Source organism: Hypanus sabinus, unplaced genomic scaffold, assembly GCF_030144855.1.
Source record: "Hypanus sabinus isolate sHypSab1 unplaced genomic scaffold, sHypSab1.hap1 H_9, whole genome shotgun sequence".
Classification (NCBI taxonomy): domain Eukaryota; kingdom Metazoa; phylum Chordata; class Chondrichthyes; order Myliobatiformes; family Dasyatidae; genus Hypanus; species Hypanus sabinus.
The window spans coordinates 20,490-44,699 of NW_026779050.1; the positions used below are offsets into that span (position 1 = coordinate 20,490).

A 24,210-nucleotide genomic window follows, 5' to 3' on the forward strand; every position below is an offset into this window, starting at 1 on the left:
TGGATAGAGCTTTGGCTGACTGGCAGGTGGCAGAGAGTGGTTGGCTACCGGTGACTAGTGGCGTTCCGCAGGGATTGGCGTTGGGTCCATTACTTTTCATATTAATGATTTTGATATGGAATTGATGGCTTTATGGCAGAGTAAGGAGATGATATGAAGACAGGTGGAGGGGCAAGTAGTGTTGAGGAAGCAGAGAGTCTGCAGGATTTAGAAAATGGGCAAAGAAATGGCAGATGGAATATAGTGTAGGGCAGTGTATGGTTATGCACTTTGGTAGAAGGAATAAAAGTGTAGACTATTTTCTAAATGGGGAGTGAATTTGGAAATCAGAAATACAAGATGACCTGGGAGCTCTTGTGCAGAACTCCCTAAAAGCCCCTAAGCAGGTGAGTTGGTGGCAAGGAAGGCAGACGCAATGTTAGGATGAGAATATAAAAGCAAGGATGTAATGCTGAGGCTTTGAAAGACATTGGAATGTTGTGAGCAAGCTTGGGCCCCTCTAGGAAAGGACGTTCTGGTATCGGACAGGTCTACAAGAATGATCCTGGAAATGAGGTAGTTAATGCATCAGGAGCGTTTAATGGCTCGGGCGCTTGTCCTAACTGGAATTCAGAAGAATGAGGGGAGACCGCATTGAAACTAATCGAATGTTGAAAGGCCTCAATGGAGAGGATGTTTCCTATGGTGGTGAACTCTGGGACCAATGTTCGGATTGGATGGACGTCCCTTTAGAACAGAGAGGAGGAGGACGATGCGTCTGTGGAGTTTATTGCCACAGATGGCTGTGGAGGCCAGGTCATTGGGTATATTTAAAGCAGAGATTGACAGGGTCTTGATTAGTCAGCAGCAAACAGTCTATTGAGCGTATTCCACAGGAGAAATCTCTCTGTTGGGAATCTTTCTGACAAATATCATGAAATTTGTCGGGAAAAATATTGGAGCAGATCCTTAAAAAAGGATTTACAGACATTTGGTGAAGTGTAGCCTGATCAGCGATAGTAAGCGTGGCTTTGTGAGGGGCAGGTTGTGCCTCACGAGCCTGATTGAGTCCTTTGAGGATGTGACAAGGCATATTGATTGGGGCAGAGCAGTCTATGTGGCATATATGGATTTTAGTAAGGCATTTGATAAGGTTTGCCATGATAGACTCATTTAGAAAGTCAGAAGGCATGGGATCCAGGGAAATTTGGCTGTGAGGATGCAGAATTGGCTGTAGATGGAATGTGTTCTGTCTGTTCCACAGATATCTGCTCTTGAACCCCTGCTCTTTGTGACCTTTATGAATAACTTGGATGAGGAAGTGGGTTAGTAAGTCAGCAGATGACACGAAGATCGGTGGTGTTGTAAAGAGTGTAGAAGATTGTTGTAGGTTATAGTGGGACATTGATAGGAGGCAGAGCTGGAGTTCAACCTGGAAAAGTGTGAAGTGATTCACTTAGGAAGGTCAAACACAGGGTAAGTGGCAGGATTCTCAACAGTAAGACGGAACAGAGAGATCCCTAAAGCAACTGTGCAAGTTGATAGGGTGGTAAAAAGGCATACGGCTTATTGGTCTTCATTAACTGGTTCAAGAGCTGTGAGTGTGAGAAAATGCCTCAGCTCTATAAGGCACTAGTTAAACCACACGGAATACTGTGTACAGTTCTGGTCACCTCATTATAGGAAGGAAGTGGAAATTTCAGAGAGGATGCAGAGGACCAGGATGCTGCCTGGATTAGAGAGCATGTTTTATGAGAACAGGCTATTCTCTCTGGGGTGGAGGGTGAGAGGCGACTTCATGGAAGTGTACAAGATGATAAGAGGTTTAGATTTCGTGGACAGTTAGGGACTTTTACCAGGGTGGAAATGGCTAATACAAGGGGGCATAATTTTAAAGGTGATTAGAAAGAAGTATGGGGGAGGGGGATGTCAGAGTCAAGTGTTTTTACACAGAGGGGTGGGGGTGCGTGACCTGCTGTTAGGTGTGGTGGTAGAGGCAGAGATAGTAGGACCATGCAAGACTCTTAGATGGGCACGAGATGACAGGAAAATGGAGGGCTGTGTGGGAGGGAAGGGTTAGATTAGGTCAGGTTAAAAGGTTGGCACAACATCATGGGCTGAAGAGCCTGTACTGTGTTGTAATGTTCTAACTAACAGGGAGAAAGCAGGAGAATGGGGCTGAGAACCATGATAGACCGAATGGCCTACTTATGCTCAAGTGTCAATTGATCTAAGTTCCTGCCAGCCATTTAAACCAAATGCTGTAGTGGTGATGGGGCCCAACTCCAGGATGTTCCAGATGCCAGTGTGGGCCTGAGCCTGACACCTAGGTCGCACACGATGTCAAACCTCGGCCCAGATCAAACCTGGGAGTTGCCTGCTGCTTTTGGCCTTTGAGTAAGAGTGGCCAAAACAGAACTAGGAGTAAAATGAGGAGTGAAGAGTGAGAGTGTGTGTGTGTGTGTGTGTGTGAGTGTGTGTGTGTGTGTTTTTGTGTGTGTGTGTGTGAGTGTGTGTGTGTTTGTGTGTGTGTGTGTGTGTTTGTGTGTGTGTGTGTGTGAGTGAGTGTGTGTGTTTGTGTGTGAGTGTGTGTGTGTTTGTGTGTGTGTGTGTGTGTGTGTGTGTGTGTGTGTTTTTGTGTGTGTGTGTGTTTTTGTGTGTGTGTGTGTGTGTTTGTGTGTGTGTGTGTGAGTGAGTGTGTGTGTTTGTGTGTGAGTGTGTGTGTGTGTGTGTGTGTTTTTGTGTGTGTGTGTGAGTGAGTGTGTGTGTGTTTGTGTGTGTGTGTGTGTGTTTTTGTGTGTGTGTGTGAGTGAGTGTGTGTGTGTTTGTGTTTGTGTGTGTGTGTGTTTGTGTGTGTGTGTGTTTGTGTGTGTGTGTGTTTGTGTGTGTGTGTGTGTGTGTGTGTGTGTGTGTGAGTGTGTGTGTGTGTGTGTGTGTGTGTGTGTGTGTGTGTGTGTGTGTGTGTGTGTGTGTGTGTGTGTGTGTATGAAGGGGGGGGCTCTCATTCAGAGCTGTGCCCAGGATCAAACCTTGGCTTTTCCTGATCTTTTCCCTCTGATCATTTTCAGGATCCTGGATCCTGGTGTCACTAGGGAGACCCAGTCTTGGGATTGGAAATTGCCCAGAGGAGGTGAGAGGTTGCCAGCATTTATTACCCATCCCTAATAATCTGTGAAAGGTGGAAGCTTGCCTGCATTTCCTGGCGATCACTGATTGCCTCTAATAGGTGGAAGCAACACACAGACAAAGCTGCAGGAACTCAGCAGGTCAGTCAGCAGCTAGAGAAATGAATAAGCAGTCAACGCTTTGGGCTGAGACCCTTCATCAGGATTGGAAAGGAAGGGGGAAGATGCCAGAATAAAAAAGATGGGGAGGGGAAGGAGGGTAGTTAGAAGGTGACAGGTGAAGCCAGGTGGATGAGAAAGGTCAAGGGCTGGAGAGGAAGCAATCTGATAGGGGAGGAGAGTGGACCGTAGGAGGGAGAGAGGGAGGTGATAGGCAGGTGAGAAGAGGTAAGAGGCTAGAGTGAGGAATAGAAGAAGAAGGTAGGAGGATGCATTTTTTCTTTAAATGGAAGTAGAAATTGATATTCATTCCATCAGGTTGGAAGCTACCCAGATGGAATATAAGGTGTTGGTCCTCCATCCTGAGGGCCTCATTGTGTCACAAGAGGAGACCGTGGATCTACATGTCAGAACAGGAAAGGGAACTGGAATTAAAGTGATACCACCAGGAAGTTCCACTTGTGGTGGATGGTGCAGAGGTGCCTGACGAAGCAGTCCCCCAATTTACGATGGGTCTCACCAATGTAGGGGAGACTGCATTGGGAGCACTGGACACAATAGACAACCCCAGAAGATCTGCAGGTGAAGTGTTGCCTCACCTGGAAGGACTGTTTGAGGCCCTGAATGGAGGTGAGGGAGAAGGTGTGTGGGCAGGGGAAGCACTTGGGTCGCTTACAGGGATAAGTGCCGGGAGGGATGAATGGCCAAGGGAATCATAGAGGGAGTGATCCCTGGGAAAAGCAGGGAGGTGGGCAGGGGAGGTAAAGACGTCTTTGCAGATGGCGGAAGTTATGGAGGATGATGCTTTGGATGGGATGGTAGGTAAGGACAAGAGGAACTCTATCATGGTTAAGGCAGAGGGAATATGGGGTGAGTGTGGATGTTCAGGACATGGAGGAGATGTGGATGAAGGCAGCATCAATGGTGGAGGAAGGGAACATCTCTGATGTCGTAGAAAGGAAAACTGCCTACTGGGAACAGATGCGCTGGGGCTGAAGGAGCTGAGACAAGGGAATGGCATTTCTACTGGAGACAGGCTGGGAAGAGGAATAGTCAGGATGATTGTGGGAATCAGTAGGTTTATAAAAGATGTCACTTGATGGGTTGTCTCCAGAGGCAGAGACAGAGAGAACAAGAAAGGGGAAAGAAGCATGGAAATGGACCAAGTGAATTTATGGGCAGGGTGGAAGCTAGAAGCAAAACTGATGAAATTGATGAGCTTTTAGCAGGGGTGCATGAAGCATCATCAATGCAATTGGCAATGTAGCAGAGTTGGGGAGCATTACCTGGAAAGGCTTGGAACATGGACTGTTCTACGTAGCTAATGTAGAGGCAGGCTTAGCTGGGGCCCATGCTGGTGCCCATGGCTACCCATCGAGTCTGGAGAAAGTGGGAGGAGCCAAAGGAAAAACTGTTGAGGTTGAGGACCAGTCCTGCCAGACAGAGGAGGGTGGTGGTAGGGGGAACTCTTTGGTCTTTTATTGAGAAAGAAGTGGAGAGCTTCAAGGCTTTCTTGATGGGGGATAGAAGTGTATAGGACTGAACATCCTTGGTGAAAATGAGGCAGTCAGGGCCAGGGAACTGAAAGTTACTAAGGAGATTGAGACCATGAGAAGTGTTGTGGATGTAGGTGGGAAGGGATTGAACCAGGGGGGATAGAATGGAGTGAGGAAATGAGCTCAGTGGGGCAGTGACAATGGGCCTAACTGGATAGTCAGGTCTGTGGATCTTGGGTAGGAGGTAGAAGCGAGCAGTGCGGAGTAAGGGAACAATGAGTTTAGTGCCAGTGGTTGAGAGATCCCCAGATTGATGGGGTCACCGATGGTTTCGGAGACATGCTTTTATAGTCAGAGTGAGGAGAGTTGTCACCTGGCCTCAGTGAAGTAGAGGTCAGTGAGCCACACGACAACAGCAAGGTGGAAGCCAGCTAGCCTTTATCACCAGTCCCCAAGAGCCCCCTTGAGAAGGTGCGGGTGAACCCTCTCCCTCCTGGAGCTGCAATTGCGTCTTCTGGTGTAGAGGTCACCATGGTGCTGTCATTTGAGAGATTTCTGGGGAGGGGGTGGGGAGTGAACTGTCCTGTACAGGGTGCTGGGGGTCGTTGGAGTTGCAGGCAAACGGACTCTCCCCTTGTGCTCCTCACCTGTGCCCCATACATGGGGGAGACACCTTGGGATTACCCACAGGAGAGAACCCCCACCCGCAAGGCCACAGCAATGCACGAAATGCTGGGGAAACCGGCCGGTCAGGCAGTTTCTGTGGAGAGGAACAAACTGTCGATATTTCAGCTCAAGACCCTTCATCAGGACTGGAAATGAAGGGCGCAGGAGCCAGAAGAAGCTGGGGTCGAGGAGGAGCACAAGCTGGCAGGTGGGGGGCAAGTCCGGGTGAGAGGGGGAAGTTAGCGATGGTTCATTCCCTCTCCCTATGCTGAGTTCCTCTAGCACTTTGTGTGTTGTTCCAGGTTATCAGCCTCTGCAGGGTCTCCAAGGTGCAAAGGCTCATTTTATTATCAAAGTATGTGTGTAGAATACAACTCTGAGATTCATCTTCTCCAGACCGCCACAGAAAACAGAAAACCATAGAAGTAGTTGAAAGAAAGACATCAAACCCCAACATGAAAAGAAAAAAGGAACAAAAAAACTTGCAAACCTCAAAGCCCCACAACCACGCCACACAAAAATCTAACAGATCTCCAAAACCCCCAGCCAGCCCATCGACAAGAAAAAATGTGTGAGAACACAAAATAAAACATAGAACCAAAAGAGGCCAATGTGAACTACAGTCCATAAGACCACAGGACAAAGGAGCAGAAGTCGGCCATCCGGCCCATCGAGTCTGCTCCGCCATTTCATCATGAACTGATTCCCCCACCTTCTCACCATAACCTTTGATGCTCTGACTACTCAGATACCTATCAATCTCTGCCTTAAATACACCCAGTGACTTGGCCTCCACTGCCGTCCGTGGCAACAAATTCCAGAGATTCACCAAAAAATTCTGAATGGGCGCCCTGAAATCCTTAAGTCATGTCCTCTCGTACAAAGCTCCCCCACCATGGGAAACAACTTTGCCACATCCACTCTGTCCATGCCTTTCAACATTCGAAATGTTTCTATGAGGTCCCCCCTCATTCTTCTAAACTCCAAGGAGTACGGTCCAAGAGCGGTCAAACGTTCCTCATATGTTAACCCTCTCATTCCCGGAATCATTCTAGTGAATCTTCTCTGAGTCCAATCCATAAATCTCAAAATTTCGATAAAATTTCTGAGAGCATCTTGTCTCCTGCAGCAAGATGGTTCATGTGGCTGGTCTGTCTGAGTTTCCAGTGTACGGTAACTTCCTACCCGCCACCCAGCAAGGTGCTGGGAATCCTACTGAACGTCAAAGGAAGGTGTGCGGACTGTGCACGGTCTCTGCTGGGCTCCCCTGGGCCCTGGACGTGACCAGCCCCTGAACAGCTGGTACCCGAGTGCTGGTCACGGCAGACAAGGGCTACCTCCTTCGCTGAGCGCCTGCCGATGGAAGTAGACGTGAGCAACGGGAGCAGCAGTCAGCCATGGAGTCCTTCAATGAGATCATGGCTGACTTGGTCGAGGACTCAGCTTCACCCACCTGCCTGTCCCATAAGTCCTACTCGGGGGTTACGTCAGAGAAGGTGTTTAATTTTACAGAGTGGCAGGTGAATGGAACGTACAGCAGGGCATGGGTCAGTACAAGAGTGGGCTGGAGGGTCTGTCTGCTCTATTATCCTATGCAAAAATCTATCCATCTTAAATATATTTAATGAGTTAGTCTCTCTGGCTTCCCTGGGCTGAGAATTCCTCAGGTTCACTACTCTCTGGGGAAAAGCAGTTCCACTTCACCTCAGTCTCAGCCTTCTACTCCCCCCCCAACCCCCCCATCCCCACCCCCCAGTCTGAGATTCTGTCTCTAGCACTAGTCTCGCCCAGGGGTGGGAACGCCTTCCTGGCCTCTGTCTCCTCCGTCCTGTCCTGTCTGTCCTTGGTTCTGGCACGATGGGAAGGAGCTGTCAGAGTCGCCGAGTTCAGTTGTTCCTTTTCCCTGACCCATACCTGCCGACTAAGGTACCCCCCCCGGCTCCTCTTCAGCTGCAGGGGGCTAGGCTGAGTTCACTGCTGCAGGGACATATCGCAGCCTACCTCCCTGTGGTCTCACACCTTATTGTCTACCTGCACTGCACTCTCTCTTCAGCTGTTACACTTTATTCTGTTAATTGTTTACTGTGGTCTGTATGAACAGGACACAAGGCAAACTCTTCACTGTCCAATAATAATCTAATTCTAATATACTTCCACCAGGTCACTCCTCAATCTGTCACGTCCAGCCAACAAAGTTTAAGGCTCAACAACCTCTCCTTGTAACTCGGGTCCTCAAGTCCGGGTGTGCACACACAAAATGCTGGAGGAACTCAGCAGGTCAGGCAGCACCTTTGGAGAAGAATGAGCAGTGGATATTCTGCATCAGGGGAAGAAGCCAGCATAAGAAAGTGGGGAGAGGAGAGGGGAAGGAGAACAAGATGGTCAGGTGATAGGTGATAGGTGATAGGTGAGAGATGGGGAAGGTGGGTGGCTGGGGGAGGAGGGATGAAGTAAGAAGCTGGGGGGGTGGTAAGTGGAAAAGATAGGCGACTGAAGAATGAACCTGACAGGAGAGAAGAATGGACCATGGGAGAAAGGGAAAGAGGAGGGGTAACAGACGTGGGTGATAGGCAGGTGAGGAGAAGAGAAGGCGTAAGAGGGGGAGCCAGAATAGGGTATGGGAAAGGAGTGAAGGGTGGGGGGGGGGAGAAATTACCAGAAGTCAGAGATAGGTTGGAGGCTACCCAAATGGAACATGAGGTTTGGCTTCTCCATCCTGAGAGTGGCTTCATTCTGGCAGTAGAGGCAGCCATGGACCGACATGTCAGGATAGGAACGGGGAATGGAATTAAACTGGTTGGCCACCGGGAAATCTTTACTGCACTCTTTCTAGTTCAACAACTTCTTTGCGATAATGGAACCAAAACCGTACACAGTTCTCCAAATGCAAGGCAGGCAGTTCACTGTCCCTCAGTACGTGTGGAATAATAAACCATTTCCTAGTCCTACAGCAACCAATTCCCTCTTCCACAAACACAAGAGATTCTGCACATGCTGGGGATTAATAGAAGGGAATAAGCATTTGACATTTTGGCCTGAGGTGATGAAGGTCTCTGTCACCTCCATCGATACTGCCTGCTTGCTGAGTTCCTCCATTTTGTGCATATTGCTCACCGTCTCTCCCTGGCTAACAGGCCTTAGGTGGAGAATTTGCCCACTGACAGGATCCTGGCTGCATGAAGGCCAATCTAGCTCTGTTGCTGTACATCGTGGGGAGCCCCAGAAGGCAGTGATCTACCACTGGGCCAGGCCGAGCTTCAAGTCTGGGGTCTGTGACTTCTGCAGCTAGGCCTGGGTTTAACGGGGCCGGAGCCCAGCCTAACACTGCAGCCCTCACCTGGCTCTCAACGAGCATCGCCATGTCGACGAACATGTCATGGAGCTCGCGGATGCTGTTCTCCAGCTTGATGATTTCCGTGTGGCGGGTCTCGATCTCGTTTAGGGCCTGCTTCGTGATCTTGGAGTCCATAGTGATCTGGGTAGGGGAAGAGTGAGGTCTCCATGAGATGAGGCCCCGGCTGAAAGACACGGCCCCGAATTGAGGGAGGGTGGAAGAGGAGATGGGAAAGGTCCTGAAATCTCTGTAGTCCCTACCCATTCTTACACCCCTCCCCATCTTCATGGCCCTCTACCTCCCCTACCTCTGGGACATTCCCATTGTCTCCATGATCCCCCACCCTCCCCTGCATCCCACAGTCTCTGTGATTGCCGTCTCTCTCTCCTTGACTCCAGAACCTTCCTCCCTTCCCTCGTCTCTGTGACACTCTTCCTCTACTACACTCCTCCCTTGTCTCTGAATTCCCCTCAATTAAATCTCCATGACACCCTCCCTTCTGTGTGCCTGTCTCTGGTACCCTCTCTCCTGTTGGTGTGATCCTCTCCCTGCTATGCGACGGCCCCTCCGCGATACCCCCTCACATTGTCTGTGAAGACCAACAGCTCAGTCCCTCCTCCTTCCTCACAGACCCCAGCCACCCTGCGTCTCCACCTCTCCTCTGCACCCCCATCCCCATGACCTCCCCCTCCTCGGCCCCACCACTCACGTCATCGGTGAAGACAGCCAGCTTGCCGCTCTCCAGCATGTCCTCCAGTTCCTCGTTGGTTGTGGTTCGGCCGGCTGCAGGTGAGAACCAGAGGTGAGATTCACTGCTGATGGGAGGGGGAGGGGAGAGGGAACGGGAGAGGGAAGGGGGAGAGGGAACGGGAGAGGGAAAGGGAGAGAGGGAACGGGAGAGGGAAGGGGGAGAGGGAACGGGAGAGGGAAGGGGGAGAGGGAACGGGAGAGGGAAAGGGAGAGAGGGAACGGGAGAGGGAAGGGGGAGAGGGAACGGGAGAGGGAAGGGGGAGAGGGAACGGGAGAGGGAAAGGGAGAGAGGGAACGGGAGAGGGAAGGGGGAGAGGGAACGGGAGAGAGAATGGGAGAGGGAAAGGGAGAGGGAACGGGAGAGGGAAAGGGGAGAGGGAACGGGAGAGGGAACGGGAGAGGGAAAGGGGAGGGGGAACAGGAGAGGGAACGGGAGAGGGAACGGGAGAGGGAAGGGGGAGAGGGAACGGGAGAGGGAATGGGAAAGGGAAAGGGAGGGAACGGGAGAGGGAAAGGGAGAGAGGGAAGGGGGGAGAGGGAAAGGGAGAGAGGGATGGGGGAGAGGGAAAGGGGGAGAGGGAAGGGGGAGAGAAGGGGAGAGGGAAGGGGGAGAGGGAAAGGGGAGAGAAGGGGAGAGGGAAGGGGAGAGAAGGGGAGAGGGAAGGGGGAGAGGGAAGGGGGAGAGGGAAGGGGAGAGGGAACGGGAGAGGGAAAGGGAGAGAGGGAAGGGGGAGAGGGTTAGGGGGAGAAGGAAAGGGAGAGGGAAAGGGGGAGAGGGAAAGGGGGAGAGGGAAGGGGGAGAGAAGGGGAGAGAGAAGGGGAGAGAGAAGGGGGAGAGGGAAGGGGGAGAGAAGGGGAGAGGGAATGGGAGAGAGAAGGGGGAGAGAGAAGGGGGAGAGGGAAGGGAGAGAGAAGGGGAGAGAGAAGGGGAGAGAGAAGGGGGAGAGGGGAATGGGAAAGGGGAATGGGAGAGGGGAATGGGAGAGGGGAATGGGAGAGGGGAATGGGAGAGGGGAATAGGAGAGGGGAGGGGGAGAGGGAAGGGGGAGAGGGAAGTGGGGAGAGGGAAGGGGAGAGGGAAGGGGAGAGGGGAGAGGGAAGGGGCAGAGGGAAGGGGAGAGGGAAGGGGGAGAGGGAAGGGAAGGGGACAGGGAAGGGGGAAGGGCAGAAAGAGGGAGAAATAGAGGGAAGGGGGTAAGGGCAGGGGGTGAAGGGTGGAGAAGGGGCATGGTAGGGGGAGTGGGAAGAGTGTGGGAAGGGGAAGAGAGGGGCAAGGGAGGGTGGCATGGAGGAAGGGTGGAAAGGGGATGGAGGGGGAGGGGTGAGGTTGAAGGGGAAGGCTCTGGAGATAAGGAGGGGGCTGGAGTAGTGGAGAGGGGAAAGGGGGTGGGGAGGGGAAAAAGTGACGGAGGATCAGGAGGGTCAGTGCCAGAGTTAGTACTGGGACCGAGGAGTCAGGGTGGGGGCACAGGGGTCATCAGTGCTGGGGCAGGGGTAGGTGGGAGAGGATCCTCGATTGTCACTCACTGATCTCCAGCTGTCGTTGAATCCGATCCTTGCACCGGTCCCGGTACTTGGACTGAGTGGCGTTGTACTCCGTCATCACCTCCACAAACTTCCGAGACAGGGTGGAGTGCTGCTCAGGGAAGGGGTGGGCATGAGAAACACAGGGAGAGTCAGTGACTGTAACAGTGTTCCTGGTGGAGGATGGGGGAGGATGGTGTGTGCGAATCCTTGTCCCCGCAGGGTGAGAGGGGACGGTGTGTCCGATGTCCGGTCCCATTGGGGTGAGAGGGGACGGTGTGTCCGATGTCCGGTCCCGTGGGGTGAGAGGGGACTGTGTGTCCGATGTCCGGTCCTGTGGGGTGAGAGGGGACAGTGTGTCCGATGTCCGGTCCCGTGGGGTGAGAGGGGACGGTGTGTCCGATGTCCGGTCCCGTGGGGTGAGAGGGGACAGTGTGTCCGATGTCCGGTCCCGTGGGGTGAGAGGGACGGTGTGTCCGATGTCTGGTCCCGTGGGGTGAGAGGGGACAGTGTGTCCGATGTCCGGTCCTGTGGGGTGAGAGGGGACGGTGTGTCCGACGTCCGGTCCCGTGGGGTGAGAGGGGACGGTGTGTCCGATGTCTGGTCCTGTGGGGTGAGAGGGGACAGTGTGTCCGATGTCCGGTCCCATTGGGGTGAGAGGGGACGGTGTGTCCGATGTCCGGTCCCGTGGGGTGAGAGGGACGGTGTGTCCGATGTCCGGTCCCGTGGGGTGAGAGGGGACAGTGTGTCCGATGTCCGGTCCTGTGGGGTGCGAGGGGACGGTGTGTCCGATGTCCCGTCCCGTCAGGGTGAGAGGGGACGGTGTGTCCGATGTCCGGTCCCGTCAGAGTGAGAGGGGACGGTGTGTCTGATGTCCGGTCCCGTGGGGTGAGAGGGGACGGTGTGTCCGATGTCCGGTCCCGTGGGGTGAGAGGGACAGTGTGTCTGATGTCCCGTCCCGTCAGGGTGAGAGGGGACGGTGTGTCCGATGTCCGGTCCCGTCAGAGTGAGAGGGGACGGTGTGTCTGATGTCCGGTCCCGTGGGGTGAGAGGGGACGGTGTGTCCGATGTCCGGTCCTGTGGGGTGCGAGGGGACGGTGTGTCCGATGTCCGGTCCCGTGGGGTGAGAGGGACGGTGTGTCCGATGTCCGGTCCCGTGGGGTGAGAGGGGACTGTGTGTCCGATGTCCGGTCCCATCAGGGTGAGAGGGGACGGTGTGTCCGATGTCCGGTCCCGTGGGGTGAGAGGGGACTGTGTGTCCGATGTCCGGTCCCACTGGGGTGAGAGGGACGGTGTGTCCGATGTCCGGTCCCGTGGGGTGAGAGGGGACGGTGTGTCCGATGTCCGGTCCCGTGGGGTGCGAGAGGACGGTGTGTCCGATGTCCGGTCCCGTGGGGTGAGAGGGGACGGTGTGTCCGATGTCCGGTCCTGTGGGGTGAGAGGGGATGGTGTGTCCGATGTCCGGTCCCATCGGGGTGAGAGGGGACGGTGTGTCTGATGTCCGGTCCCGTGGGGTGAGAGGGGACAGTGTGTCCGATGTCCGGTCCCGTGGGTTGAGAGGGGACGGTGTGTCCGATGTCCGGTCCCATCGGGGTGAGAGGGGACGGTGTGTCCGATGTCCGGTCCCGTGGGGTGAGAGGGGACGGTGTGTCCGATGTCCGGTCCCACTGGGGTGAGAGGGACGGTGTGTCCGATGTCCGGTCCTGTGGGGTGAGAGGGGACAGTGTGTCCGACGTCCGGTCCCGTGGGGTGAGAGGGGACAGTGTGTCCGACGTCCGGTCCCGTGGGGTGAGAGGGGACGGTGTGTCCGATGTCCGGTCCCGTGGGGTGAGAGGGGACGGTGTGTCCGATGTCCGGTCCCATTGGGGTGAGAGGGGACGGTGTGTCCGATGTCTGGTCCCATTGGGGTAAGAGGGACGGTGTGTCCGATGTCTGGTCCCATTGGGGTAAGAGGGACGGTGTGTCCGATGTCCGGTCCCGTCAGGGTGAGAGGGGACGGTGTGTCCGATGTCCGGTCCCGTGGGGTGAGAGGGGACGGTGTGTCCGATGTACGATCCCGTGGGGTGAGAGGGGATGGTGTGTCCGATGTCCGGTCCCATCAGGGTGAGAGGGGACGGTGTGTCCGATGTCTGGTCCCGTGGGGTGAGAGGGGACGGTGTGTCTGATGTCCGGTCCCGTGGGGTAAGAGGGACGGTGTGTCCGATGTCCGGTCCCGTCAGGGTGAGAGGGGACGGTGTGTCCGATGTCCGGTCCCGTGGGGTGAGAGGGGACGGTGTGTCCGATGTCCGGTCCCATTGGGGTGAGAGGGGACGGTGTGTCCGATGTCTGGTCCCATTGGGGTAAGAGGGACGGTGTGTCCGATGTCTGGTCCCATTGGGGTAAGAGGGACGGTGTGTCCGATGTCCGGTCCCGTCAGGGTGAGAGGGGACGGTGTGTCCGATGTCCGGTCCCGTGGGGTGAGAGGGGACGGTGTGTCCGATGTCCGGTCCCATCGGGGTGAGAGGGGACGGTGTGTCCGATGTCCGGTCCCGTGGGGTGAGAGGGACGGTGTGTCCGATGTCTGGTCCCGTGGGGTGAGAGGGACGGTGTGTCTGATGTCCGGTCGCATCGGGGTGAGAGGGGACGGTGTGTTTGATGTCTGGTCCCATCAGGGTGAGAGGGGACGGTGTGTCCGATGTCCGGTCCCATCAGGGTGAGAGGGGACGGTGTGTCCGATGTCCGGTCCCATTGGGGTGAGAGGGACGGTGTGTCCGATGTCTGGTCCCGTGGGATGAGAGGGGATGGAGTGTCCAATGTCCGGTCCCGTGGGTTGAGAGGGGACGGTGTGTCCGATGTCCGGTCCCATCGGGGTGAGAGGGGACAGTGTGTCCGATGTCCGGTCCTGTGGGGTGCGAGGGGACGGTGTGTCCGATGTCCGGTCCCATCGGGGTGAGAGGGGACGGTGTGTCCGATGTCCGGTCCTGTGGGGTGCGAGGGGACGGTGTGTCCGATGTCCGGTCCCGTGGGGTGAGAGGGACGGTGTGTCCGATGTCCGGTCCCATCGTGGTGAGAGGGAATGGTGTGTCTGATGTCCGGTCCCATCGGGGTGAGAGGGGACGGTGTGTCCGATGTCTGGTCCCGTCAGAGTGAGAGGGGACGGTGTGTCCGATGTCCGGTCCCGTGGGGTGAGAGGGGACGGTGTGTCCGATGTCCCATCCTGTCAGGGTGAGAGGGGATGGTGTGTCTGATGTCCCGTCCCGTCAGGGTGAGAGGGGACGGTGTGTCCGATGTCCCGTCCCGTCAGAGTGAGAGGGGATGGTGTGTCCGATGTCCGGTCCCGTCAGAGTGAGAGGGGACGGTGTGTCCGATGTCCGGTCCCGTCAGAGTGAGAGGGGACGGTGTGTCCGATGTCCGGTCCCGTGGGGTGAGAGGGGATGGTGTGTCCGATGTCCGGTCCCATCGGGGTGAGAGGGGACGGTGTGTCTGATGTCCGGTCCCATCAGAGAGGGAATGGTGTGTCTGATGTCCGGTCGCATCGGGGTGAGAGGGGACGGTGTGTTTGATGTCTGGTCCCGTCAGGGTGTGAGGGGACGGTGTGTCCGATGTCCGGTCCCATCAGGGTGAGAGGGGACGGTGTGTCCGATGTCCGGTCCCGTGGGGTGAGAGGGACGGTGTGTCCGATGTCTGGTCCCATCAGGGTGAGAGGGGACGGTGTGTCCGATGTCCGGTCCCATGGGGTGAGAGGGGATGGTGTGTCCGATGTCCCGTCCCGTCAGAGTGAGAGGGGATGGTGTGTCCGATGTCTGGTCCCGTCAGAGTGAGAGGGGACGGTGTGTCCGATGTCTGGTCCCGTCAGAGTGAGAGGGGACGGTGTGTCCGATGTCCGGTCCCATCGGGGTGAGAGGGGACAGTGTGTCCGATGTCCGGTCCCGTCAGGGTGAGAGCGGACGGTGTGTCCGATGTCCCGTCCCGTGGGGTGAGAGGGGACGGTGTGTCCGATGTCCCGTCCCGTGGGTTGAGAGGGGACTGTGTGTCCGATGTCCGGTCCCATCGGGGTGAGAGGGAATGGTGTGTCTAATGACCGGTCCCATCGGGGTGAGCGGGGACTGTGTGTCCGATGTCCGGTCCCATCGGGGTGAGAGGGGACTGGGTGTCCGATGTCCAGTCCGGTGGGGTGAGAGGGGACGGTGTGTCTAATGTCCGGTCCCATCGGGGTGAGAGGGGATGGTTTGTCCGATGTCTGGTCCCGTGGGGTGAGTGGGGACAGTGTGTCCAATGTCCGGTCCCGTGGGGTGAGAGGGAACGGTGTGTCCGATGTCCGGTCCCATCGGGGTGAGAGGGGACGGTGTGTTTGATGTCTGGTCCCGTCAGAGTGAGAGGGGACGGAGTGTCCGATGTCCGGTCCCATCGGGGTGAGAGGGGACGGTGTGTCCGATGTCTGGATCGATCAGGGTGAGAGGGTCGAGGGTGGACCATGGAGGGTCGAGGAGGGGACAATGTGTCTGATGCCCAGTCCCAGGTGGAGGGTCGAGGAGGGGACAATGTGTCTGATGCCCAGTCCCAGGTGGAGGGTCGGGGAGGGGAGACTGTCTGATGCCCAGTCCCAGGTGGAGGGTCGGGGAGGGGACAGTGTATCTGATGCCGAGTCCCAGGTGGAGGGTCGGGGAGGGGAGGGAAGGACGCCGAGTCCCAGGTGGAGGGTCGGGGAGGGGAGAGAAGGACGCCGAGTCCCAGGTGGAGGGTCGGGGAGGGGACAGTGTGTCTGGTGCCGAGTCCCAGGTGGAGGGTCGGGGAGGGGACAGAGTGTCTGATGCCGAGTCCCAGGTGGAGGGTCGGGGAGGGGACAGTGTGTCTGATGCCCAGTCCCAGGTGGAGGGTCGGGGAGGGGACAGAGTGTCTGATGCCGAGTCCCAGGTGGAGGGTCGGGGAGGGGACAGAGTGTCTGATGCCGAGTCCCAGGTGGAGGGTCGGGGAGGGGAGAGTGTCTGATGCCCAGTCCCAGGTGGAGGGTCAGGGAGGGGACAGAGTGTCTGATGCCGAGTCCCAGGTGGAGGGTCAGGGAGGGGACAGAGTGTCTGATGCCGAGTCCCAGGTGGAGGGTCGGGGAGGGGAGAGTGTCTGATGCCCAGTCCCAGGTGGAGGGTCGGGGAGGGGAGAGTGTCTGATGCCCAGTCCCAGGTGGAGGGTCAGGGAGGGGAGAGTGTCTGATGCCGAGTCCCAGGTGGAGGGTCGGGGAGGGGACAGTGTCTGATGCCCAGTCCCAGGTGGAGGGTCGGGGAGGGGACAGTGTCTGATGCCCAGTCCCAGGTGGAGGGTCGGGGAGGGGACGGAGTGTCTGATGCCCAGTCCCAGGTGGAGGGTCGGGGAGGGGACAGAGTGTCTGATGCCGAGTCCCAGGTGGAGGGTCGGGGAGGGGACAGAGTGTCTGATGCCCAGTCCCAGGTGGAGGGTCGGGGAGGGGAGGGAAGGACGCCGAGTCCCAGGTGGAAGGTCGAGGAGGGACAGAGTGTCTGATGCCCAGTCCCAGGTGGAGGGTCGGGGAGGGGACAGAGTGTCTGGTGCCAAGTCCCAGGTGGAGGGTCGGGGAGGGGACAGAGTGTCTGATGCCCAGTCCCAGGTGGAGGGTCGGGGAGGGGACAGTGTGTCTGATGCCCAGTCCCAGGTGGAGGGTCGGGGAGGGGAGAGTGTCTGATGCCCAGTCCCAGGTGGAGGGTCGGGGAGGGGACGGAGTGTCTGATGCCCAGTCCCAGGTGGAGGGTCGGGGAGGGGACAGTGTGTCTGATGCCCAGTCCCAGGTGGAGGGTCGGGGAGGGGACAGTGGAGGGTCGGGGAGGGGACAGTGGAGGGTTGGGGAGGGGACAGAGTGTCTGATGCCGAGTCCCAGGTGGAGGGTCGGGGAGGGGAGGGAAGGACGCCGAGTCCCAGGTGGAGGGTCGGGGAGGGGACAGTGTGTCTGATGCCCAGTCCCAGGTGGAGGGTCGGGGAGGGGAGGGAAGGACGCCCAGTCCCAGGTGGAGGGTCGGGGAGGGGACAGAGTGTCTGATGCCGAGTCCCAGGTGGAGGGTCGGGGAGGGGACAGAGTGTCTGATGCCCAGTCCCAGGTGGAGGGTCGGGGAGGGGACAGTGTGTCTGATGCCCAGTCCCAGGTGGAGGGTCGGGGAGGGGAGGGAAGGACGCCGAGTCCCAGGTGGGTCGGGGAGGGGACAGTGTGTCTGATGCCCAGTCCCAGGTGGAGGGTCGGGGAGGGGACAGTGTGTCTGATGCCCAGTCCCAGGTGGAGGGTCGGGGAGGGGAGGGAAGGACGCCGAGTCCCAGGTGGAGGGTCGGGGAGGGGACAGAGTGTCTGATGCCGAGTCCCAGGTGGAGGGTCGGGGAGGGGACAGAGTGTCTGATGCCCAGTCCCAGGTGGAGGGTCGGGGAGGGGACAGAGTGTCTGATGCCCAGTCCCAGGTGGAGGGTCGGGGAGGGGACAGAGTGTCTGATGCCGAGTCCCAGGTGGAGGGTCGGGGAGGGGAGGGAAGGACGCCGAGTCGCAGGTGGAGGGTCAGGGAGGGGACAGAGTGTCTGATGCCCAGTCCCAGGTGGAGGGTCGGGGAGGGGAGGGAAGGACGCCGAGTCCCAGGTGGAGGGTCGAGGAGGGGACAGAATGTCTGATGCCGAGTCCCAGGTGGAGGGTCGGGGAGGGAAGGACAAGTACAACACGTATTATCTACCTGAGTTTTCCGAATGCGCAGATCTGCGGAAGATCGGTTCTGCCCTTCTTCCTGCTCAATGCTCTGCTCGATGGCTGGTGGGACAGAAAGCTTCAGTGATTAGTTATTGTCCGCAGATCTCAGCAGCAGCATTCAGGAATTGGAGGGCCCAGGGCCTGGTTCATTCCCGAGCCTGGTCTCAGGGCATTGGGACAGAATGGGAGCAGCTTCCTGATGCCCCAAGTCCATCTCTACTTCTTGTCCCGTCCAATCTCTCCCCTGTTGTCTCAAGGGAAGATTTGCAGAGCCCAGATCCCTTCTTCCCTAAGAACGGGGTATTGCTGTCTGGGAGCCTTGCCCACCCCTCCCAAGACAGTTCATACCATGCCAGCATTTGCCCCCAACCAACAGACACCCCTCCCTCACTTTGCTTTGGTGACAAAGACTGTGGTCTGCGTCCTGTATTCCCCCTGCACTCCCTCTGCCTCCGCTAAGTGTTTGTTCTCCACATTCCTCCACCTTCCCTCGGGTCAGAGTGGAAGGAGGGTCGGGGCAGGACAGGGTGGGGGACAGTGTCTGCAATCCCAGTCCCTTCCAGGTATGTAGAAGGGTACCGTGGGCAGTAGACGGGGTGGGATGGGGGTCTGCCCCGACCAGGGTGGGAGGTAGGAGAGTCCCTGAAGCTCCTCGAGTCCAGCGGACGGATTGAGGGTGGGGGTGTGCCCTGTCCAGGGTGGGCGGAGGCACGATCCTGAGGTGAAGATTAATATACTCACTCACTTTTTAACTTGGAGCGGACCTTGTTGGCAGTTTTCTTGATGTCGGCCGTGAGATCCTCGAGGTCCTGTTTGATTTCTGTGCAAAGACCGGGCGGAGGATTAAACACGGTGCCACACACTGACCGGGAAGGTGAGGGGGAACAGGGAGGGGGAGATGGGGGATGGTGGAGGGGTCGTGGAGATTGGGGGGAGGGCGAGCGGGGGAGGAGCAGGCCTTCCTCATCTGGCGAGTGGGAGGTAGCAGAGGACGGAGCAACGGGATGGGGCGGCGAAGAGAGAGTGTCGGGGAAGGGTGGAGAACAACGAGGAGGAGATCCCAGGCGGGGGCTGGGGTGGGGAGGGGGTGAACGTGCACAGTGTCCATGCCCATTGTCCGCAGCAGCTCCCACCGCCGGTAGCGTTACACGTACTGTCGTCTGGGTTGGGGGCGGCGAGGATGGCGCTGTGCTGTTTCTTGACTTTGTCCACGTCTTCTGACAGTTTCTCAATGCAGCCGCGGATTTCTTCCACCTGGAACCAGACCAGACCCGGATTAGGAATTCATCCCCTCAGCCCTATTCTCTTCCCGGTCCAATCCCACTGCTCCCTCTCCCCCCACAGCCCCATGTCAGTCCCCAAACTAACCCCACTGCCGTCTCTCCCCATAGCCCCATGTCAGTCCCCAAACTAATCCCACTGCCCCACTCTCTCCCCATAGCCCCGTGTCAGTCCCCAAACTAATCCCACTGCCCCACTCTCTCCCCATAGCCCCATGTCAGTCCCCAAACTAATCCCACTACCGTCTCTCCCCATAGCCCCGTGTCAGTACCCAAACTAATCCCACTGCCCCACTCTCTCCCCATAGCCCCATGTCAGTCCCCAAACTAATCCCACTGCCCCACTCTCTCCCAATAGCCCCGTGTCAGTCCCCAAACTAATCCCACTGCCCCACTCTCTCCCCATAGCCCCATGTCAGTCCCCAAACTAATCCCACTGCCCCACTCTCTCCCCATAGCCCCATGTCAGTCCCCAAACTAATCCCACTGCCCCACTCTCTCCCCATAGACCGGTGTCAGTCCCCAAACTAATCCCACTGCCCCACTCTCTCCCCATAGCCCCATGTCAGTCCCCAAACTAATCCCACTGCCCCACTCTCTCCCCATAGCCCCATGTCAGTCCCCAAACTAATCCCACTGCCCCACTCTCTCCCCATAGCCCCATGTCAGTCCCCAAACTAATCCCACTGCCCCACTCTCTCCCCATAGCCCCATGTCAGTCCCCAAACTAAACCCACTGCCCCACTCTCTCCCCATAGCCCCATGTCAGTCCCCAAACTAATCCCACTGCCCCACTCTCTCCCCATAGACCGGTGTCAGTCCCCAAACTAATCCCACTGCCCCACTCTCTCCCCATAGCCCCATGTCAGTCCCCAAACTTATCCCACTGCCCCACTCTCTCCCCATAGCCCCATGTCAGTCCCCAAACTAATCCCACTGCCCCACTCTCTCCCCATAGACCGGTGTCAGTCCCCAAACTAATCCCACTGCCCCACTCTCTCCCCATAGCCCCATGTCAGTCCCCAAACTAATCCCACTGCCCCACTCTCTCCCCATAGTCCCGTGTCAGTCCCCAAACTAATCCCACTGCCCCACTCTCTCTCCATAGCCCCATGTCAGTCCCCAAACTAATCCCACTGCCGTCTCTCCCCATAGCCCCATGTCAGTCCCCAAACTAATCCCACTGCCCCACTCTCTCCCCATAGCCCCATGTCAGTCCCCAAACTAATCCCACTGCCCCACTCTCTCCCCATAGACCGGTGTCAGTCCCCAAACTAATCCCAGTGCCCCACTCTCTCCCCTTAGCCCCGTGTCAGTCCCCAAACTAATCCCACTGCCCCACTCTCTCCCCATAGCCCAGTGTCAGTCCCCAAACTAATCCCACTGCCCCACTCTCTCCCCATAGCCCTCTGTCAGTCCCCAAACTAATCCCACTGCCCCACTCTCTCCCCATAGCCCCGTGTCAGTCCCCAAACTAATCCCACTGCCCCACTCTCTCCCCATAGCCCCATGTCAGTCCCCAAACTAATCCCACTGCCCCACTCTCTCCCCATAGCCCCATGTCAGTCCCCAAACTAATCCCACTGCCCCACTCTCTCCCCATAGCCCCGTGTCAGTCCCCAAACTAATCCCACTGCCCCACTCTCTCCCCATAGCCCCGTGTCAGTCCCCAAACTAATCCCACTGCCCCACTCTCTCCCCATAGACCGGTGTCAGTCCCCAAACTAATCCCACTGCCCCACTCTCTCCCCATAGCCCCATGTCAGCCCCAAACTAATCCCACTGCCGTCTCTCCCCAGAGCCCCATGTCAGTCCCCAAACTAATCCCACTGCCCCACTCTCTCCCCATAGCCCCATGTCAGTCCCCAAACTAAACCCACTGCCCCACTCTCTCCCCATAGCCCCATGTCAGCCCCAAACTAATCCCACTGCCGTCTCTCCCCAGAGCCCCATGTCAGTCCCCAAACTAATCCCACTGCCCCACTCTCTCCCCACAGACCGGTGTCAGTCCCCAAACTAATCCCACTGCCCCACTCTCTCCCCATAGCCCCATGTCAGTCCCCAAACTAATCCCACTGCCCCACTCTCTCCCCATAGCCCAGTGTCAGTCCCCAAACTAATCCCACTGCCCCACTCTCTCCCCATAGCCCCATGTCAGTCTCCAAACTAATCCCACTGCCCTACTCTCTCCCCATAGCCCCATGTCAGTCCCCAAACTAATCCCACTGCCCCACTCTCTCCCCACAGACCGGTGTCACTCCCCAAACTAATCCCACTGCCCCACTCTCTCCCCATAGCCCCATGTCAGTCCCCAAACTAATCCCACTGCCCCACTCTCTCCCCATAGCCCCATGTCAGTCCCCAAACTAATCCCACTGCCCCACTCTCTCCCCATAGCCTGGTGTCAGTCCCCAAACTAATCCCACTGCCCCACTCTCTCCCCATAGCCCCGTGTCAGTCCCCAAACTAATCCCACTGCCCCACTCTCTCCCCATAGCCCCATGTCAGTCCCCAAACTAATCCCACTGCCCCACTCTCTCCCCATAGCCCCGTGTCAGTCCCCAAACTAATCCCACTGCCCCACTCTCTCCCCATAGCCCCATGTCAGTCCCCAAACTAATCCCACTGCCCCACTCTCTCCCCATAGTCCCGTGTCAGTCCCCAAACTAATCCCACTACCGTCTCTCCCCATAGCCCCATGTCAGTCCCCAAACTAATCCTACTGCCCCACTCTCTCCCCATAGTCCTGTGTCAGTCCTCAAACTAATCCCACTGCCCCACTCTCTCCCCATAGCCCCATGTCAGTCCCCAAACTAATCCCACTACCGTCTCTCCCCATAGCCCCGTGTCAGTACCCAAACTAATCCCACTGCCCCACTCTCTCCCCACAGCTGTGCCAGACCTCAAACTAAACCCACTGCCCCACTCTCTCCCCACAGACCGGTGTCACTCCTCAAACTAATCCCACTGCCCCACTCTCTCCCCACAGACCGGTGTCACTCCTCAAACTAATCCCACTGCCCCACTCTCTCCCCACAGCTGTGCCAGACCTCAAACTAAACCCACTGCCCCCGTTCAAACTGTACAGCATTTGGCCCCCTCTACAAGTGCTGAAAACACAAATAAGCAGGTTGGCCATGGTCACCCTCTGCCTGCGTACATGCATGCCAATGTGCACACTGCCTGCACTGGGATACTCACCTGTTCAAAGAATTCATCCATGAAATGGTCTCGGTCAACATGAACGATCTCGTCATCATCGTCACTGTCCTTGCCCTGCAGCACAGAAGGTGGGACTGTCAGAGGGTGAGACACAGTAACCTCAGATCAGGTGGCTGCAGCTGGAACTTGGGAAGGGACCACGTCATGGTGCAGAATCTTCTAAAACACACAGGCATATCTCTGTGTCTCTCAGTCCCCTCTGACGCAGGGGGAGATCTGTACACTGACCAGTGTCTCTCAGTCCCTCTCTCTTGGGGGAGATCTGTACACTGACCGGTGTCTGTCAGTCCCTCTGTCTCAGGGGGAGATCTGTGCACTGACCGGTGTCTCTCAGTCCCTCTCTCTCAGGGGGAGATCTGTACACTGACCGGTATCTCTCAGACCGGTGTCTCTCTGTCCCTCTCTCTCAGGGGAGATCTGTACACTGACCGGTGTCTCTCTGTCCCTCTCTCTCAGGGGGAGATCTGTACACTGACCGGTGTCTCTCTGTCCCTCTCTCTCAGGGGGAGATCTGGACACTGACCAGTGTCTCTCAGACCCGTGTCTCTCAGTCCCTCTCTCTCAGGGGGAGATCTGCACACTGACTGATCCCTGTACAGGAAGAATATGATTAGAAAATGTGGAGGGAGATTCAGCCAGTCTCACGATGGGTGTTTGTGACGGGAACATGTAGAGGGAGCTTCACTCTATGTCTAACCCTTTAAAAAAAAATACAAAATATCTGTATTACAAATTCAGTGCTATATATACAAAACAGTGACTCACACAATTACTTCACTACAAATAGACGATACACATTAAACATTTTCATCTCTGTCAACGATGGCAATAACCCCCCCGCGGAGCACAAAAGTCCCAGAATGCCCCTGTGGTCGCTGTGGACTGCGTGTGTTCCTTCTCAATATTTACCGGGGCACAAACATACCCTCTAAACATTGCCAGCCAGTCTACCCGGGCAGATCCTCCCCCCCCCAACCGTTTCCAAGACCCACGGATGGCTGTTTTTGCCACCCCCAGGAGCAAGTTAACAAGGACATCCTCATCCCTTCATACCTCCTCCTTACTGGATGACCATATATAAATAGGGTGGGGCATCTGTCTGACCCTGGGAGAGTGCGATGAGATGGTGTAGAGGGAGCTTCGCTCTGTATCTGACCCCGGGAGTGTGTGATGGGATGGTGTGGAGGGAAATTCAGTCTGTGCTTGACCCCGGGAGTGTGTGCTGGGACGGTATGGAGGGAGATTCACTCTGTGTCTGACCCCGGGAGTGTGTGATGGGATGGTGTGGAGGGAACTTCAGTCTGTGCTTGACCCCGGGAGTGTGTGCTGGGACAGTGTGGAGGGAGATTCACTCTGTGTCTGACCCTGGGAGTGTGTGATGGGACGGTGTGGAGGGAGATTCACTCTGTGTCTGACCCCGGGAGTGTGTGATGGGACGGTGTGGAGGGAACTTCAGTCTGTGTCTGACCCTGGGAGTGTGTGATGGGACGGTGTGGAGGGAGATTCACTCTGTGTCTGACCCCGGGAGTGTGTGCTGGGACAGTGTGGAGGGAGATTCACTCTGTGTCTGACCCCGGGAGTGTGTGATGGGACAGTGTGGAGGGAGATCCACTCTGCGTCTGACCCCGGGAGTGTGTGATGGGACAGTGTGGAGGGAGATTCACTCTGTGTCTGACCCCGGGAGTGTGTGATGGGACGGTGTGGAGGGAGATTCACTCTGTGTCTGACCCCGGGAGTGTGTGATGGGACGGTGTGGAGGGAGATTCACTCTGTGTCTCACCCCGGGGAGTGCAATGGAACGGTATGGAGGGAGATTCACTCTGTGTCTGACCCCGGGAGTGTGTGATGGGACGGTGTGGAGGAAGATTCACTCTGTGTCTGACCCCGGGAGTGTGTGATGGGACGGTGTGGAGGGAGATTCACTCTGTGTCTGACCCCGGGAGTGTGTGATGGGACGGTATGGAGGGAG

The 24,210-nt window shown here is 56.9% G+C and overlaps 1 protein-coding gene across 1 annotated transcript in view; it reads right to left on the reverse strand.

The window, feature by feature from the left end:
- Positions 1-24,210, reverse strand: part of stx1b (syntaxin 1B) — an 86,031-nt gene that overhangs the window by 5,836 nt on the left and 55,985 nt on the right. Inside the window, exons 2-8 of the mRNA XM_059958382.1 lie at positions 22,221-22,295; positions 18,894-18,993; positions 18,485-18,559; positions 17,726-17,799; positions 11,037-11,145; positions 9,469-9,542; positions 8,763-8,900 (exon numbers count right to left, since the gene is read on the reverse strand). Of these exons, the coding sequence (XP_059814365.1) occupies positions 8,763-8,900; positions 9,469-9,542; positions 11,037-11,145; positions 17,726-17,799; positions 18,485-18,559; positions 18,894-18,993; positions 22,221-22,295 (645 nt within the window). The remainder of the gene's footprint in view (positions 1-8,762; positions 8,901-9,468; positions 9,543-11,036; positions 11,146-17,725; positions 17,800-18,484; positions 18,560-18,893; positions 18,994-22,220; positions 22,296-24,210) is intronic.